A 17,861-nucleotide genomic window follows, 5' to 3' on the forward strand; every position below is an offset into this window, starting at 1 on the left:
GTATAACTAATTAACTTACAAAATACTTTAACATTTATTTCCATTTTGTTACAAATATCCACTAGCCTGGTAAAATTCATCACAATTCTTACAATATCCTCCTTTTTATCATAAACTCGCAGTACTAACTCGACCTATTCTACCATATGTTTTTGAATACCATTTATCCCACAAACATATTTCTATACCAGAAACACATACTATGTTACACCTACTCAATGTTCTAGGTATCAATATTTTCAAAATACTTGTACATTACTAATGACATCGAGATGGAGAGGTCTTGTCTTCGTAAAGATGAAGATTGTAAGGACTTCTTGCTACCTGTGGTTGGTGTTCTTCCCATGGCATCATAGGGAAGGGGGAGATGCAGGAGGGGAAGAGATTTATTTCTATTCCTTTTTTAATGGTCAGGAAGTCAGTTGCTTCAGTTATATTAGCTTGATGACTACAAGGTAAGATTCATGTTGAAAAATCTTTTACATACCCAAACACCAAACAAATGGATGTCAATCCTTAGCTTGATAAAGGAAGAATGAGGGATTCATTATTATGAAGCTTCATCTGTGGTGGATAATGTGGGAGGGTGGGCTGTGGCACCCTAGCAGTACCAGCTAAACTTGGTTGAGTCCTTTGTTAGGCTGGAGGAACGTAGAGAGTAGAGGTCCCCTTTTTTGTTTTGTTTCTTTTGTTGATGTCGGCTACCCCCCAAAATTGAGGAAGTGCCTTGGTATATGTATGTATGTATGTACTGTATATAGTACTTTCTTGGATACGGGACGACTAGTTGTACATGTTCAGTACAATGAACTGTACAAATCCACCAATAAGCCTCTAATTTTCAAATCTGTAAACCAAAGTTGCACTTTCAAAACCTATAACCCAATGATTGATGGGTAAAACGAATTGAAAAAAAATACAAACTAGCTCCAAAATAATAATAATAATGTACTGAACCTTACTCCTTTCGACATGGTATTATACTTACTCGGAAGGACATTTCAAGGTTTTCTCCACCCCATACATCCATGCCCTCATCATAACCTCCAACCTCCCAGAAGTAGTTTCGCTCAATTGCAAAGAGACCACCTGCCATGGTTGGAGACCTGGAGAATAGATTAAATTTAGTTTCAAGACCACAGACAATATTCTTTTTAAAATTCAGTATACTATCTTGATATACAACCTAGGTAATAATCAAGCTTGTCTTTTAAACTGTATTCATTACAACAGTTCATTTCACTAAGAGGCATAGGTCACGGATAAGGGTGCAAAATTTAATGTAAGTAATCTTTATTACAATTAAAGGCAAAAGAGATCTGATCAAGTAATAAGCTAAAATGTAATTTCAAGTGAACTAATTATCCGTTAAATTTAACCACAATCGTCGTAAGAAAGGAAACGAACGGATAGAAAAAAAAAAGTTAGAGAAACCAGGAAGGAATATTACTGTAGCACAAGCAACTCATAACTTTGATGATGTATGACAGAATATTTTCATAAAAGGTACTCAAGTAAAAAAAGGTAAATAACTAATATCTTCCTTGTGTTCTTTAATAATAACAAATCCAAATTCATTGAGTATAGATAACATGTCCACCATCAATATCTTGAATCATCACACATATTTTATGCAATTTGTATTTTTCCTGAATAAAACGTACAGTATGTCCTTCAATAAGAATATGCTTTCAGCGAAACTGGATAAGGCTGTTAAAACAAAGATGTGGCAATAGTTAGCCGAAGGGTGGCAGATAAGCACCCACCCACCGGACAGGCCACTGAACTTCCACTACGACTTGCAAGGTGGTTGAGAAGAGAACTCATACTTATAAGATTCTGGTTTGTATCATCATCTTCTCCTACGCCTATTGACACAAAGGGCCTCGATTAGATTTCGCCAGTTGTCTCTATCTTGAGCTTTTAAATCAATGCTTCTTCATTCATCATCCCCTACTTCACGCTTCACAGTCCTCAGCCATGTAGGTCTGGGTCTTCCAACTCTTCTAGTGACAAAAGGCCTCCGTTAGATTTCGCCAGTTGTCTCTATCTTGAGCTTTTAAATCAATGCTTCTTCATTCATCATCCCCTACTTCACGCTTCACAGTCCTCAGCCATGTAGGTCTCGGTCTTCCAACTCTTCTAGTGACAAAAGGCCTTTGTTAGATTTCGCCAGTTGTCTCTATCTTGAGCTTTTAAATCAATGCTTCTTCATTCATCATCCCCTACTTCACGCTTCACAGTCCTCAGTCATGTAGGTCTCGGTCTTCCAACTCTTCTAGTGACAAAAGGCCTTCGTTAGATTTCGCCAGTTGTCTCTATCTTGAGCTTTTAAATTAATGCTTCTTCATTCATCATCCCCTACTTCACGCTTCACAGTCCTCAGCCATGTAGGTCTCGGTCTTCCAACTCTTCTAGTGACAAAAGGCCTTCGTTAGATTTCGCCAGTTGTCTCTATCTTGAGCTTTTAAATCAATGCTTCTTCATTCATCATCTCCTACTTCACGCTTCATAATCCTCCAACTTTTCAAGTGCCAAAGGGCTTCCGTTAGATTTCGCCAGTCATCTCTATCTTGAGCTTTTAAATCAGTGCTTTTTTAATCATCATCTACTTCACGCTTCATAGTCCTCAGCTATGTAGGCCTGGGTCTTTCAACTCTTCTAGTGTCTTGTGGAGCCCTAGGTTTGTATAGTTACGAAAAATGATATTTTAATTATAAAATAAATTTTTGAATATACTTACCCGGTGAATATATAATAGCTGCAACTCTGTTGCTCGACAGACAAAAAACAGTAAAAACTCGCCAGCGATCGCTATACAGGTTGCGGGTGTGCCCATCAGCGCGAACTGTCGGCCAGATACCACACTCGATGTAAACAAAGACTCAATTTCTTCTCATCCCACTGCGTCTCTATTGGGGAGGAAGGGAGGGTCGTTTAATTTATATATTCACCGGGTAAGTATATTCAAAAATTTATTTTATAATTAAAATATCATTTTTAAATATTTAACTTAGCCGGTGAATATATAATTGCTGATTCACACCCAAGGAGGTGGGTAGAGACCAGATAAATATGTTTACATCGTACAAGCTAAGAGTTTTTATTTCATTTTGGAAGTTATCAATATAACAAAAACAAAATAAATAGGTACCTGGTAAGGAAGTCGACTTAGACGATTAATCTGCCTTGTAAGTACGTCTTCCTTACGGAGTCTCGCGATCCTCTTAGGATGCTGACAGACCCCTAGGAGCTGAAGTATCAAGGGCTGCAACCCATACAACAGGACCTCATCAAACCCCTAACCTGGGCGCTCTCAAGAAATGACTTTGACCACCCGCCAAATCAACCAGGATGCGAAAGGCTTCTTAGCCTTACGGACAACCCATAAAAACAACATTAAAAAAACATTTCAAGAGACAGATTGAAATGATATGGAATTAGGGAATTGTAGTGGTTGAGCCCTCACCCACTACTGCACTCGCTGCTACGAATGGTCCCAGTGTGTAGCAGTTCTCGTAAAGAGACTGGACATCTTTCAAGTAAAATGACGCGAACACTGACTTGCTTCTCCAACAGGTTGCGTCCATTATACTTTGCAGAGATCTATTTTGCTTAAAGGCCACGGAAGTTGCTACAGCTCTAACTTCGTGCGTCTTAACCTTAAGCAAAGATCGGTCTTCCTCACTCAGATGTGCATGAGCTTCTCGTATTATCAATCTGATAAAGTATGACAAAGCATTCTTTGACATAAGCAAGGATGGTTTCTTAACTGAACACCATAAAGCTTCAGATTGGCCTTGTAAAGGTTTAGTACGCTTTAAATAGAACTTAAGAGCTCTAACAGGGCATAAGACTCTTTCTAGTTCATTGCCTACGATCTCCGATAAGCTGGGGATATCGAAAGATTTAGGCCAAGGCCGAGAAGGCAGCTCATTTTTGGCTAGAAAACCAAGTTGTAGCGAACAAGTGGCTTTTTCTGACGAAAATCCTATGTTCTTGCTGAAGACATGAATCTCACTGACTCTTTTAGCCAAGGCTAAGCATACCAGGAAAAGAGTCTTAAGAGTGAGATCTTTCAAGGAGGCTGATTGTAACGGCTCCAACCTGTCTGACATGAAGAATCTTAGTACCACGTCTAAATTCCATCCAGGGGTAGCCAAACGACGCTCCTTGGTGGTCTCAAAAGACTTAAGGAGGTCTTGCAGATCTTTATGTTTGGAAAGATCTAAGCCTCTATGCCGGAAGACCGATGCCAACATGCTTCTGTAGCCCTTGATAGTGGGAGCTGAAAGGGATCGTCCTTTTCTCAGGTATAAGAGAAAAACAGCTATTTGAGCTACAGAGGTACTGGTCGAGGATACAGAAACTGACTTGCACCAGTCTCGGAAGACTTCCCACTTCGATTGGTAGACTCTAATGGAAGAAGCTCTCCTTGCTCTAGCAATCGCACTGGCTGCTTCCTTCGAAAAGCCTCTAGCTCTCGAGAGTCTTTCGATAGTCTGAAGACAGTCAGACGAAGAGCGTGGAGGCTTTGGAGTACCTTCTTTACGTGTGGCTGACGTAGAAGGTCTACCCTTAGAGGAAGACTACTGGGAACGTCTACTAACCATCGAAGTATCTCGGTGAACCATTCTCTCGCGGGCCAGAGGGAAGCAACTAATGTCAACCTTGTCCCTTCGTGAGAGGCGAACTTCTGCAGTACCTTGTTGACAATCTTGAACGGTGGGAATGCGTAGAGATCCAGATGTGACCAATCTAGGAGGAAAGCATCTATATGTATTGCTGCTGGGTCCGGGACTGGAGAGCAATAGATTGGAAGCCTCTTGGTCAGCGAGGTTGCAAAGAGATCTATGGATGGTTTTACCCCAAGTGGCCCAAAGTTTCTTGCACACATCCTTGTGGAGGGTCCATTCGGTTGGAATTACTTGCCCTTTCCGACTGAGACAATCTGCTATGACGTTCAAGTCGCCTTGGATGAACCTCGTTACTAGGGAGATGTCTTGACCTTTTGACCAGATGAGCCGGTCCCTTGTGATCTCGTACAATGTCAGTGAGTGGGTACCTCCTTGTTTGGAGATGTTCGCCAAGGCCGTGGTGATGTCCGAGTTAACTTCCACCACTTTGCCCCGAAGGAGAGACTTGAAGCTTTTCAAGGCCAGATGTACTGCCAACAGCTCCTTGCAGTTGATATGCATGCTCTTCTGACTCGAGTTCCACAGTCCTGAGCGATCCCGACCGTCTAGTGTCGCGCCCCAGCCCACGTCCGATGCGTCCGAGAAGAGAACGTGGTTGGGAGTCTGAACAGCCAGGGGAAGACCCTCTCTTAGGTTGATATTGTCCTTCCACCAAGTCAGACAAGACTTTATCTTTTCGGAAACCGGGATCGAGACCGCTTCTAGCGTCTTGTCCTTTTTCCAGTCAAAAGCTAGATGGTATTGAAGAGGACGGAGGTGTAGTCTTCCTAGTGACACAAATTGTTCCACGGATGACAGCGTCCCTACCAGACTCATCCACAGCCTGACTGAGCAGCGTTCCTTCTTCAGCATCTTCTGGATGGATAGCAGGGCTTGATCTATTCTGGGGGCTGATCGACTTGTTGTTCAGCAACGTCCTCATCAGAGGGTTCCTCATCCGAAAACTGATGAGGAAACGGCAACGGAGTGGGCAACGTCTGGCTCGCTGAGTCCGGTCGCACTGGTGGATGCGTGACGGAGCCGGACGCAATATCATGGAACTGCTGCACAGTCTGTGAACTGTCAACAACCATGGGTGCGCGAGGAAGCACAGCGTCAACCCGAGACTGTCTAGACCGTCTGGGTTGTGCAGTCAACACCCTACCGGGTTGCTGAGGTTGACGCACTGCGTCAAAACAAGTCACCTCTGCTGGTTGTTGAACGTCCTAAACGTCAACAACCACCTCCGAGCGTCGCTTAACGTCAACGTGCGGCTGGCAACCCACACTGGGTCGCATCGGTGCAGGAACCACCTCAACTGGCAGACGCGAGTAGGTTACCTCATCGTCAACAGGGCGCACAACCGACCGGTTGGAAGGTTGTTGGCCAGAAGGTTCGGTAGCAACCTTCTCCGCATTAAAGTCCTCTATCAAGGACGCAAGCTTGGACTGCATGTCTTGCAGCAAAGCCCATTTAGGGTCTACGGGAGCAGGTGTGGCAACAGACGGGGTTAGCGACTGAGGCGGTACCGTTTACCATCCCTGAAAGCCTTGTTATGCGTGACATAATTGTACAGCAAAACTTCAAAGGCTCGAAAACAGCTGTGAAGTTGACCTGTAAACAACTTGGAGCATCTCCTGGCCAGGCGCCAGGGAGAGTCTACGAGAATTGAGAAGTCTATCTGGGCAGAGGCATGAACTCCCAAGCCGAGAACTTCTCTCGTGTCAAATCAGACTCTCGCTCTATAAACCAGTTTAAAAGAAGGGAAAGCAAAGGCTGTATCCCCCAAACTCCTCCTGGTGAAAAACCAGTCGCCTAGCCAACGTAAAGCTCTCTAGGAGAGCGAGAGAGCACTAGCTTAAAAACAACGGCTTCGAAGTAGCTAGGCCTAGTGTAAGCTCTGACGTTTAGGCGAACGAGGAGCAGCAGTTACAAAAAGATCCGGACAAAGATCCTTAAAAAAATCATCATGATTTAATTAAAGTCCATTGGAGGCTAAGCAGCTTTAGGCTCCTCTCTATCTGACAGAGTCCTCAAGGGAATATCAGTAGGAGGGGGAACAGCAACTTCCTCATCTACAGGAACCTTGTCCGATAAAAGCTGAGTCTCAAGCAAGGGAGAGACCTACCGTGGTGGCAATGCTTTACAAGCAGAGTCCACACTCACTGGTGCATTAGTAGCGGACCAGAACGCAACGTCATGTAACTGCTTGACAGTCTGTGAACTGTCAACAACTGAACTGTCAACCACAACAGGCTGCATGAGGACGCACAGCGTCCACTCGAGACTGCTTTGACTGCCTAGACTGAGCAGTCAAAACAACTCTAGAATGCGGAGGTTGACGCACAGCGTCAAAACAAGTCAACTCCGATTGTTAGTGAACGTCTTGAACGTCAACAGGAGCATCAGCAAGTGGCCTAACGTCCAAATGCGGCTGAAAAACCACACGAGACCGCATCGAGTGTGGTTCTAAACAACCTGACTGACGTGACTAAACTACGCCAACGTCAACAGTAAGCACAAAGGAACGTTAGGTTGGCTGAAAGCCAGGATATCAATGAGATAAACGGCTAGACTCAACGGACTAATCGGCAGAATAGTCTTCCATAAGGGAGGCAAGCATATACTGCATGTCTTGCCATACAACCCATTAAGGATCAACGGAAATGGTTGTGGTAAGAGACGAGGGTAACGTCTGTGACCGCAACACTTTGCCTACAAAAAAAGACTCTCGGAGTCTGTGTTACGCTTTTGTTAGGCAGCGAGCAGTTATCCGATGACTGCATAGGGTCAGAGCTGTCCTAATGGTTGTAACCAGGACGCTGGACCTGTCCTGAAAGGACTGACTTTCGCTTAAGGGCTTCGAAACCTTGTGACAGGTTTCTTATGCGAAAAGCCTTCGGATGACGAGAAAAAACGTCTCTCTCGTCTTATGGTAGGGGAGATCTTGGTAAGATACACCCGATACCATAGAGGGAAAACGTCTGTTCGTTGGTCAAGGCCTCTCGAACCCATAAGTCGTTTGACATTACTTCTCCCCTGGGCTTGGGAGCATGTAAGAGGTCCCGGACTAGGTGAACGACAGGCACGAACAGACGAACCCTCGGACGCAACACTGTAACACTTTGCGCATATCACTTTATCACTTCGATTTTCTGTTTTGCACTTATTTCACTGAAATCGAAACTTTTACTGATTTCTAGCTGAAACACGCAATTCTACCCTTCATTAAAAGGTAGTAATTGCGAAATTAGTCGTATAATGCAAGCTCATTAATACCAGCAAAAAACAGAAAACATATTTTAAGATAAAAAAATCAGTGGCTGGGAAAGAGACTAAACACTAGTTCATATAACTACGTTTTCAATCTCTCACCGCACATAGCCTGGGGACGAGAATAAAAAACTAAAACGTTTTATCCTTCCTCCCCGTACAGCGACTAGGGACGAGAGTAACTCGAGAACAACGTTACCCGCTTGAACGGAACGTTTTCTCTCCTCTCTCTCCCTCCGTCTCTATCTCTCTCTCTCTTTCTCTCTTGATTTCGCACCTAAGAGAAGAGCCCAATTATATTTCGTCAAAAAAACATGTTATTTGACTAAAGGAAAAAACTGAAAGGTTTTTCAAATAAAAAGTTCCTTTAAAATAGAATTTAAAACATCTAAGCTAAGAAAGAATGAACAAAACGTCAGAATCGATTTACTCTTACTGCAAAGTGAAACCGTGATACACTCTCTCTCTATCGTAACGATAGAGCGCATGTTGAACGTCCTGAACGTCAACAACTGCGTAGCATAAATAAACTAAACGTTAGTTCATCTTTGAAAACAGTACGAAGACTATCAAAGAAATTCTTTCATAAAATATTACCTTTAAAAAGTTTTAAATCCTTAGCTCTTTAAAAGCTAATTACGATATAAAGGGCTCAACGTTGATTAACTTCGGTTCCAAGTTAGGACCGCCTACTCTCAGGAAAGGTCTATATAAACAAAACATTAAAATTATTTTTTATATGTTTATAATAAATGGAAAGTTAATCGAAGAGGCCTAATAAAGGCGGAGAGATATAAAATATATAGAGGAAAATCTATAACGTGATATAATTACTAAAAGCCTAAACACACTTCCGTCTAAGGGAAGGGTCGGCCATTTAAAAGTGAAAGAAAGTCCATACTCTCTTTGTCACCATAATTAAATCTATCCAAAACGAGTTCAAGATTTAAGATGAAGATAAAACACCTGCATAGCGAAAGCTCAAAACTAGAATAAAGTACTTCACCAATTAATTGTGAAAAAACTCCAGTTTAGCAACAGCGAGTAAGTACGTCTTGTCGATAGCTCGACAGAGAGAAAATTGAGTTCTTTGTTTACATTGAGTACTGGGTATCTGGACGACAGATGGCGCTGTTGGGCACACCCGCAACCTGTGTAGCGATCGCTGGCAAGTTTTTCCTTAGAGTTTTCTGTCGAGCAACAGAGTTGCAGCTATTATAATCACCGGCTAAGTTAAATATTGAAAAATATATGATTATTCATAAGAAATGGATTAGCATACATGAAGCCGCCCTCCCCGTCATCTGAGCGAGGGGAAATACAGTACACCTAAACAAAACTAATTTCTTGAGAGAAGTTGCTCGATTTTGTGGCTTACCTACATCTAACGCCTGGTCCAGAAAATAACGGATGGACTATTGAACCTTTATAAAGGAGAAAAAAAAAAAAAAAAAAAAAAAAAAAAGGGGGGGGGTCAGTAAATCATGCATCCAATTCTAAACTTTCATCGTGCTCACTATCTTAAATGAGAAGTTTCTTGTCCCATGAAGGAACTAGATTTGTTACATGATCTATTGCAAGGATACAAGTATCCAAAGGACCTGTGGGTACACTCCGGTAGGTAATAGGCAGACATGGTTGTCTGTCATTACCCTCACTCTCTCCCAAAAAGGTGAGAGATTGTCCAGGAAGGGAAAAGAAGTGCAGTGTCCTTCAACCAAAATGGCACTGCATGTGCTAAGCTATGTATGAGATTAGTGTGTGCCAATGTTTCTTCCCACTCCACTATGAGTTAAAAGGTGTGATAACACCCATACCGAGTACACAGACATCACCCCTACTCAAGAAGGATGTTCCTGATACCACACTGTCTCGTTCTCAGTGAGGTAAATGGTAGGCATCACGAGTAACTGATCACTATTGCTCAGTCTTCCTAAACATCCTTGATGATGTCTATAACTTACTCTACTCTAGAAGTAACAATAAAGACTCTCCCACAAAGATGAGGCAGAAGAGAAGAAAGACCTTGAAGTATACCTTTTACTGGTATGCACAGGCCGATGACCAGACTCTCACGTGGCAAGAGACCAGTGGAACTCTATGAAGAGATAAAACCACCAGTTTTTATGTCCTTGGTGCAGACACACTCCAGATAAGAAAAACTGCAAATACTTCCTTCCTTCTAAATATCCCTCACACACAACAAATGTCAACAGAATTATCTAAAAGAATACGAAAAATATTAAAACAGCCAAATGAGGACAACTGAAGTACATCTGTATTATCTGTCAGCTGAAAACAAAGTGGGACCTCAGTGCCCTGTTGGATAAGCAGTACTTATCCGCTACCCTCCAGCTAGCTACCGCCACCTTATTAACTTTTAACAGCCGTATCTAGCTTCGCTAAAAGCGTACTCCTATCAAAAGACATAAGTCTGTATTAGTGTAAGAACACACTTACCTTGTTGGACCGACAGGGTTCCCTCGTCGCCGCTGTTCACTCTCGCTAATTTCTATCCACTTAAAATGTCCACTCCAGGTGAAACCACCAACCTGAAAAGGTATATAGGGAGTACATATTAATAAGATATTAAAATGTTATTTTCATTAGTAAAATAAATTTTTGAATATACTTACCCGATGATCATGTAGCTGTCAACTCTGTTGCCCGACAGAAATCTACGGTCGGGATACGCCAGCGATCGCTATACAGGTGGGGGTGTACACAACAGCGCCATCTGTGGTCAGGTACTCCAGTACTTCTTGTCAACACCACCTCAATTTTTTCCTCGGTCCACTGGTTCTCTATGGGGAGGAAGGGTGGGTCAATTAAATCATGATCATCGGGTAAGTATATTCAAAAATTTATTTTACTAATGAAAATAACATTTTTCAATATTAATCTTACCCGATGATCATGTAGCTGATTCACACCCAGGGTGGTGGGTGGAGACCAGCATACATGTTAACAAAGAAGCTAAGTATCCCGTATTTCATTTTATTAGTTATTCAAAAATAACATAAAATAAATAAGTACCTGGTAAGGAAGACGACTTGAACCATTACTCTGCCTTTATTAAGTACGTCTTCCTTACTGAGCGTAGCGGTCCTCTTAGGATGCTGAACGACTCTTAGGTGCTGAAGTATAAAGGGCTGCAACCCATACTAAAGGACCTCATCACAACCTTTAACCTCGGCGCTTCTCAAGAAAGAATTGACCACCCGCCAAATCAACAAGGATGTGGAAGGCTTCTTAGCCGACCGTACAACCCATAAAAAGTATTCAAGAGAAAGGTTAAAAAGGTTATGGGATTATGGGAATGTAGTGGCTGAGCCCCCGCCTACTACTGCATTCGTTGCTACGAATGGTCCCAGGGTGTAGCAGTTCTCGTAAAGAGACTGGACCTCTTTGAGATAGAATGATGCGAACACTGACTTGCTTCTCCAATAGGTTGCATCCATAACACTCTGCAGAGAACGGTTCTGTTTGAAGGCCACTGAAGTAGCCACAGCTCTCACTTCATGTGTCCTTACCTTCAGCAAAGCAAGGTCTTCTTCCTTCAGATGAGAATGTGCTTCCCTAATCAGAAGCCTGATTTAGTAAGAAACTGAGTTCTTAGACCTTGGAAGAGAAGGCTTCTTGATAGCACACCATAAGGCTTCTGATTGTCCTCGTAAAGGTTATGACCTTTTTAGATAGTACCTAAGAGCTCTAACTGGGCAAAGTACTCTCTCCAGTTCGTTCCCCACCAAGTTGGACAGGCTTGGAATCTCGAACGACTTAGGCCAAGGACGTGAAGGAAGCTCGTTTTAGCAAAAAACCGAGCTGCAAGGAACATGTAGCCGTTTCAGATGTGAAAACTATGTTCCTGCTGAAGGCGTGGATCTCACTTACTCTTTTAGCTGTTGCCAAGCACACGAGGAAAAGAGTTTTTAATGTGAGGTCCTTAAAAGAGGCTGATTGGAGAGGTTCAAATCTTGATGACATAAGGAACCTTAGGACCACGTCTAGATTCCAGCCTGGAGTGGACAACCGACGTTCCTTTGAGGTCTCAAAAGACCTAAGGAGGTCCTGTAGATCTTTGTTGGTGGAAAGATCCAAGCCTCTGTGGCGGAAAACCGCTGCCAACATACTTCTGTAACCCTTGATCGTAGGAGCTGAAAGGGATCTTACGTTCCTTAGATGTAACAGGAAGTCAGCAATCTGGGTTACAGTGGTACTGGTTGAGGAAACTGCATTGGCCTTGTACCAGCTTCGGAAGACTTCCCCTTTAGACTGATAGACTCTGAGAGTGGATGTCCTCCTTGCTCTGGCAATCGCTCTGGCTGCCTCCTTCGAAAAGCCCCTAGCTCTTGAGAGTCTTTCGATAGTCTGAAGGCAGTCAGACGAAGAGCGTGGAGGTTTGGGTGTACCTTCTTTACGTGAGGTTGACGTAGAAGGTCCACTCCTAGAGGAAGAGTCCTGGGAATGTCGACCAGCCATTGCAGTACCTCTATGAACCATTCTCTCGTGGGCCAGAGGGGAGCCAACCAACGTCAGCCGTGTCCCTTTGCGAGAGGCGAACTTCTGAAGTACCCTGTTGACAATCTTGAACGGCGGGAATGCATACAGGTCGAGATGGGACCAATCCAGCAGAAAAGCATCCACGTGAACTGCTGCTGGGTCTGGAATCGGAGAACAATACAACGGGAGCCTCTAGGTTATCGAGGTAGCGAACAGATCTATGGTTGGCTGACCCCACAGGGCCCAAAGTCTGCTGCAAACATTCTTGTGAAGGGTCCACTCTGTGGGGATGACCTGACCCTTCCGGCTGAGGCGATCTGCCATGACATTCATATCGCCCTGAATGAACCTCGTTACCAGCGTGAGCTTTCGATCTTTTGACCAGATGAGGAGGTCCCTTGCGATCTAGAACAACTTCCACGAATGAGTCCCTCCCTGCTTGGAGATGTAAGCCAAGGCTGTGGTGTTGTCAGAGTCCACCTCCACCACCTTGTTAAGCTGGAGGGACTTGAAGTTTATCAAGGCCAGATGAACCGCCAACAGCTCCTTGCAATTGATGTGAAGTGTCCTTTGCTCCTGATTCCATGTTCCAGAGCATTCCTGTCCGTCCAAAGTCGCACCCCAGCCCGTGTCTGATGCGTCCGAGAAGAGACGGCGATCGGGTTTCTGAACAGCCAAAGGTAGACCTTCCTTGAGAAGAAAGCTGTTCTTTCACCACGTTAGAGTAGACCTCCTCTCTTCGGAAACAGGAACTGAGACCGTCTCTAACGTCATGTCCTTTATCCAGTGAGCAGCTAGATGATACTGAAGGGGGCGGAGGTGGAGTCTCCCTAACTCGATGAACAGGACCAGCGATGAAAGTGTCCCTGTTAGACTCATCCACTACCTGACTGAGCATCGGTTCCTTCTCAGCATGCTCTGGATGCATTCTAGGGCTTGGTAGATCCTTGGGGCCGACGGAAAAGCCCGAAAAGCTCGACTCTGAAGCTCCATACCCAGGTAGACAATGGTCTGGGATGGGACGAGCTGGGACTCCTCTAAATTGACCAGGAGGCCCAGTTCCTTGGTCAGATCCATAGTCCATCTGAGATTCTCCAGACAGCGACGACTTGTGGAAGCTCTTAAAAGCCAGTCGTCTGACGGAGCCGGACACAAGATCATGGTACTGCTGCACAGTCTGTGAACTGTCAACCATGGGGAAGCGAGGAAGTACAGCGACAACCCGAAACTGTCTAGACTGTCTGGGTAGTACAGACAACTCCTTATCGGGTTGCTGAGGTTGCCGCACTGCGTCACAACAAGTCACCTCTGCTGGTTGTTGAACGTCTTCCCAGTGACACACTGACTCCGTAAACAAAAAATCCTCTAACAAGGACTAAGCTTGGACTGCATGTCTTGCAACAAAGCTCAAGGTCTATGGGAGCAGGTGTGGCAACAGACGGGGTTAGCGACTGAAGCGGAACCATTACCCTCTCTGGAAGCATGTTATGCTTAAATAAAAGTCCATAGGAGGCTAAGCAGCTTAAGGCTCCTCTCCAAATGACAGAGTCCTCAAGGGAATATCAGAAGGAGGGAGAATATCCGAGAAAAGCTAAGTTCTCTCAGTGAGGGTTTCACTGGTGCAAAAGCAGCAGACCAGAAGGCAACGTTATGAAACTGCTTGACAGTCTTGTGAGTTGGCAACAACCAAAGATGTGTGACTGAGGAGCATGCGGTAAGGTATGCAGAGCATGCTGTAAGGTATGCAGAGCATGCTGTATGCAGAGCATGCTGTAAGGAATGCAGAGCATGTTGTAAGGTATGCAGAGCATGCTGTATGCAGAGCATAGTATGCAGAGCATGCTGTAAGGTATGCAGAGCATGCTGTAAGGAATGCAGAGCATGCTGTATGCAGAGCATGCTGTAAGGTATGCAGAGCATGCTGTAAGGTATGCAGAGCATGCTGTAAGGTATGCAGAGCATGCTGTAAGGTATGCAGAGCATGCTGTATGTAGAGCATGCTGTAAGGTATGCAGAGCATGTTGCATGGCATGCGGCTTATGCTGCATGGGATGAGGCTCATGCTGCATGGGATGAGGCTCATGCTGCATGGTATGAGGCTCATGCTGCATGTGATGAGGCTCATGCTGCAAGGGATGAGGCTCATGCCGCATGGGTTGAGGAGGATGCCGCATAGTATGAGGCTCCTGCCTCATGGGTTGAGGAGGTTGCCGCATAGCATGAGGCTCCTGCCTCATGGGTTGAGGAGGATGCCGCATAGCATGAGGCTCCTCATAGCATGAGGCTCCTGCCTCATGGGTTGAGGAGGATGCCGCATAGCATGAGGCTCCTGCCTCATGGGTTGAGGAGGATGCCGCATAGCATGAGGCTCCTGCCTCATGGGTAGAGGAGGTTGCCGCATAGCATGAGGCTCCTGCCTCATGGGTAGAGGAGGATGCCGCATAGCATGAGGCTCCTCATAGCATGAGGCTCCTGCCTCATGGGTTGAGGAGGATGCCGCATAGCATGAGGCTCCTGCCTCATGGGTTGAGGAGGATGCCGCATAGCATGAGGCTCCTGCCTCATGGGTAGAGGAGGTTGCCGCATAGCATGAGGCTCCTGCCTCATGGGTTGAGGAGGATGCCGCATAGCATGAGGCTCCTGCTTCATGGGTTGAGGAGGTTGCCTCATAGTGCTGGAACCCGGCAACTCCCGATGCGGCAACTCACGCATGAAAGCAGAAGGCGCAGCAAGAACATGCGTCTGGCAGGGTGGACTGCGCATCGGAGGTGGAGCTCTCACAGGTGGTGGGAGCAGGCAGCCGCAGTATCTGCTGAGCGCACAACCTCGGCGGGTTGTAGGTTAACAGGCTGCATTGTCAACCTTCCAGCATGATACTCCTGTATGAAGGAGCAAGCTGAGACTGTATAGTCTGCAGCATGGACCACTAGGGTCTATGAAAGACAACAACAAACGGAGCTACTGTCCGTTGAGACTGAGGGTCTAAAACAGCTGGTGCGGCAACAGACGGAGTTACTGCCTGTTGCGGTACCACCTTGCCTCTCTGGGAGGTGTGCAGTTGTCGTACTGCAGCAAGTCCGAACTGACCCAGTGGCAGTGGCTACACCTAGGCCGTTGGACTTGCGCGGAAGGGACCGACTTGCACTTAAAAGCTGCAAGATTTGGTCCATGGTTTCTGCGAGAAACCTCTTCCGCAGACGAGGAATAAATGGGCTCTCTCGTCTTTGTGTGGGTGGGGTGATCACGTCGGCTACGTGAGTGGGTACACCCGAAACCACGGAGGAAAACGTCTGTTCGTCGATCAAGGCCTGATGAACCCATAAGTCCTTCGACATTACTTCTCCCCTGGGCTTGGGAGCTTGTAAGAGGTCCCAGACTAGGCGAACAACTGGCACGAACAGACGAACCCTCGAACGCAACACTGTAACACTTTGCGCTTATCACTTTATCACTTTTGATTTTCTGTTTGCACTTATTTCACTGAACTCGAAACTTTAAGTGGTTTGTACCTGAAACACGCAATTCTATCCTTCATTAAAAGTTAGTAATTGCGAAAACAGTATTACAATGTAACAGAAAAACATAATGAAAGATAAAGAATTCAGTGGCTGGAAAAGAGACTAAACACTAGATCAAATAAACTACGTTTAAAATCTCTCACCGCATAAAGCCTGGGAACAAGAATAAAACTCTAGAAACGTTTACCTTCTTCCCCTAAAGAGACTAGGGAGAAGAGCAAAAACGATAACAACGTTACCCGCTTGAACGAAACGTTTATCCTCCTCTCTCTCCCTCCGTCTCTATCTCTCTCTCTCTCTCTCTTGACTTAGAACCTGAGAGATGAGCCCAATTATATATATCGTTAAAACATATTATTGTTAAAGGAAAAAAAACTGAAAGATTTCCCAAATAAAAAGTTCCTTTATTAGAATTAAAACCATTTAAGCTAAGAAAGAATGAACAAAACGCTAGAATCGGTTTACTCTTACTGCAACGTGAAACCGTGAATACTCTCTCTCTATCGTAACGATAGAGCGCAAGTTGAACGTTCTGAACGTCAACAACTGCGGAGACAAAACAAAACGTTAGTTCAACTTTGAAAACAGTACGAGACTATCAAAGAAATTCTTTCAAAAACATTAAAATTAAAATAGCATAAAATCTTAACAGGCAAAAACGATATGACGGGCTCAATGTTAATTAACTTCGGTTCCAAGAAAAGACCGCCTACTATTAGGAAAGGTCGCATATAAACAAACATAAAAATTAATTTTAATAAGTTTATAATAAAAGGAAGTTAATCGAAGAGGCCTATAAAAGGCGGAGAGATATAAAATAAATCTATAACTTTGTTAAGCAAAATTAAGAAAGAGAGTCTATACTCTCTTCGACACCAACACTTCCGTCTAAGGGAAGGGTCGGCCATTTAAAAGTGAAAGAGAGTTCATACTCTCTTCGTCACCAAAATTAAATCAAATTAATTCCAAAAACTTGCTAAGCTAATGTTAAAGCTTCCTGAATAGCGAAGGCTAAACTCTAGAGCAAATACATCACCAAATCGTGAACAATAACTCCAGAATCAACAGCGTATCCAAGTAGGTCTAGCCGGTGGCACGACAGAGGAAAAATTGAGGTGGTGTTGACAAGAAGTACTGGAGTACCTGACCACAGATGGCGCTGTTGTGTACACCCCCACCTGTATAGCGATCGCTGGCGTATCCCGACCGTAGATTTCTGTCGGGCAACAGAGTTGACAGCTACATGATCATCGGGTAAGATTAATATTGAAAATTCTTAATATCTAACATTCAATATTTTTCAGCAACAGTAAACAATAATTGATGCTATCACTTCAAGAGAAGCAGTTCAATCAGATGAGTCACTTTAAGATCAAATATAATCACAAGGATTCTCATGCAAGTGCACGGATGAAGGTGGCCTCAAGAACAAAGCATCCACATTTCCCAGGAAAATGAGCAAAGGAAATGTGTGGTCAATCAAAGTCAAACTACACCCAAAGGGACACGGCCATATGTTTGCATGGTAATTCAGCAATTCTGTATACTGTATATAACACTGGAAGTTTATCTCACTTCTATTTAATGTTATCTCGATTATCTTACAATTATAATTTAATGTTACGTGAGTGTTTAAATAGAAGAATTATTTGACTTGTCAAAAGTTATTCAATATCAATGCATGGTGAACTACATAATAACATGGGTACATACTAATGTATATTTATACTTCACTGAATATGAAGTTCTAACAAAAAAGTTAATATATTTGCTTTCATACTCTTCCTATAGATTTTATTTCATCATAAAGATATTTTCTTTTGTCCTTCTGTAACAATTCCTTCAATCAAATCTCCCAAGCTAAAAGCAACATTTTCTTAAAACACAAACT

The 17,861-nt window shown here is 44.0% G+C and overlaps 1 protein-coding gene across 1 annotated transcript in view; it reads right to left on the minus strand.

Annotated features, from left to right (window-relative positions):
* Nucleotides 1-17,861, minus strand: part of Pgant1 (Polypeptide N-Acetylgalactosaminyltransferase 1) — an 84,034-nt gene that overhangs the window by 47,173 nt on the left and 19,000 nt on the right. The window contains exons 3-4 of the mRNA XM_068364775.1: nt 10,410-10,501; nt 989-1,106 (exon numbers count right to left, since the gene is read on the minus strand). Of these exons, the coding sequence (XP_068220876.1) occupies nt 989-1,106; nt 10,410-10,501 (210 nt within the window). The remainder of the gene's footprint in view (nt 1-988; nt 1,107-10,409; nt 10,502-17,861) is intronic.

The sequence above is a fragment of the Palaemon carinicauda genome, chromosome 41, assembly GCF_036898095.1.
Source record: "Palaemon carinicauda isolate YSFRI2023 chromosome 41, ASM3689809v2, whole genome shotgun sequence".
NCBI lineage: Eukaryota > Metazoa > Arthropoda > Malacostraca > Decapoda > Palaemonidae > Palaemon > Palaemon carinicauda.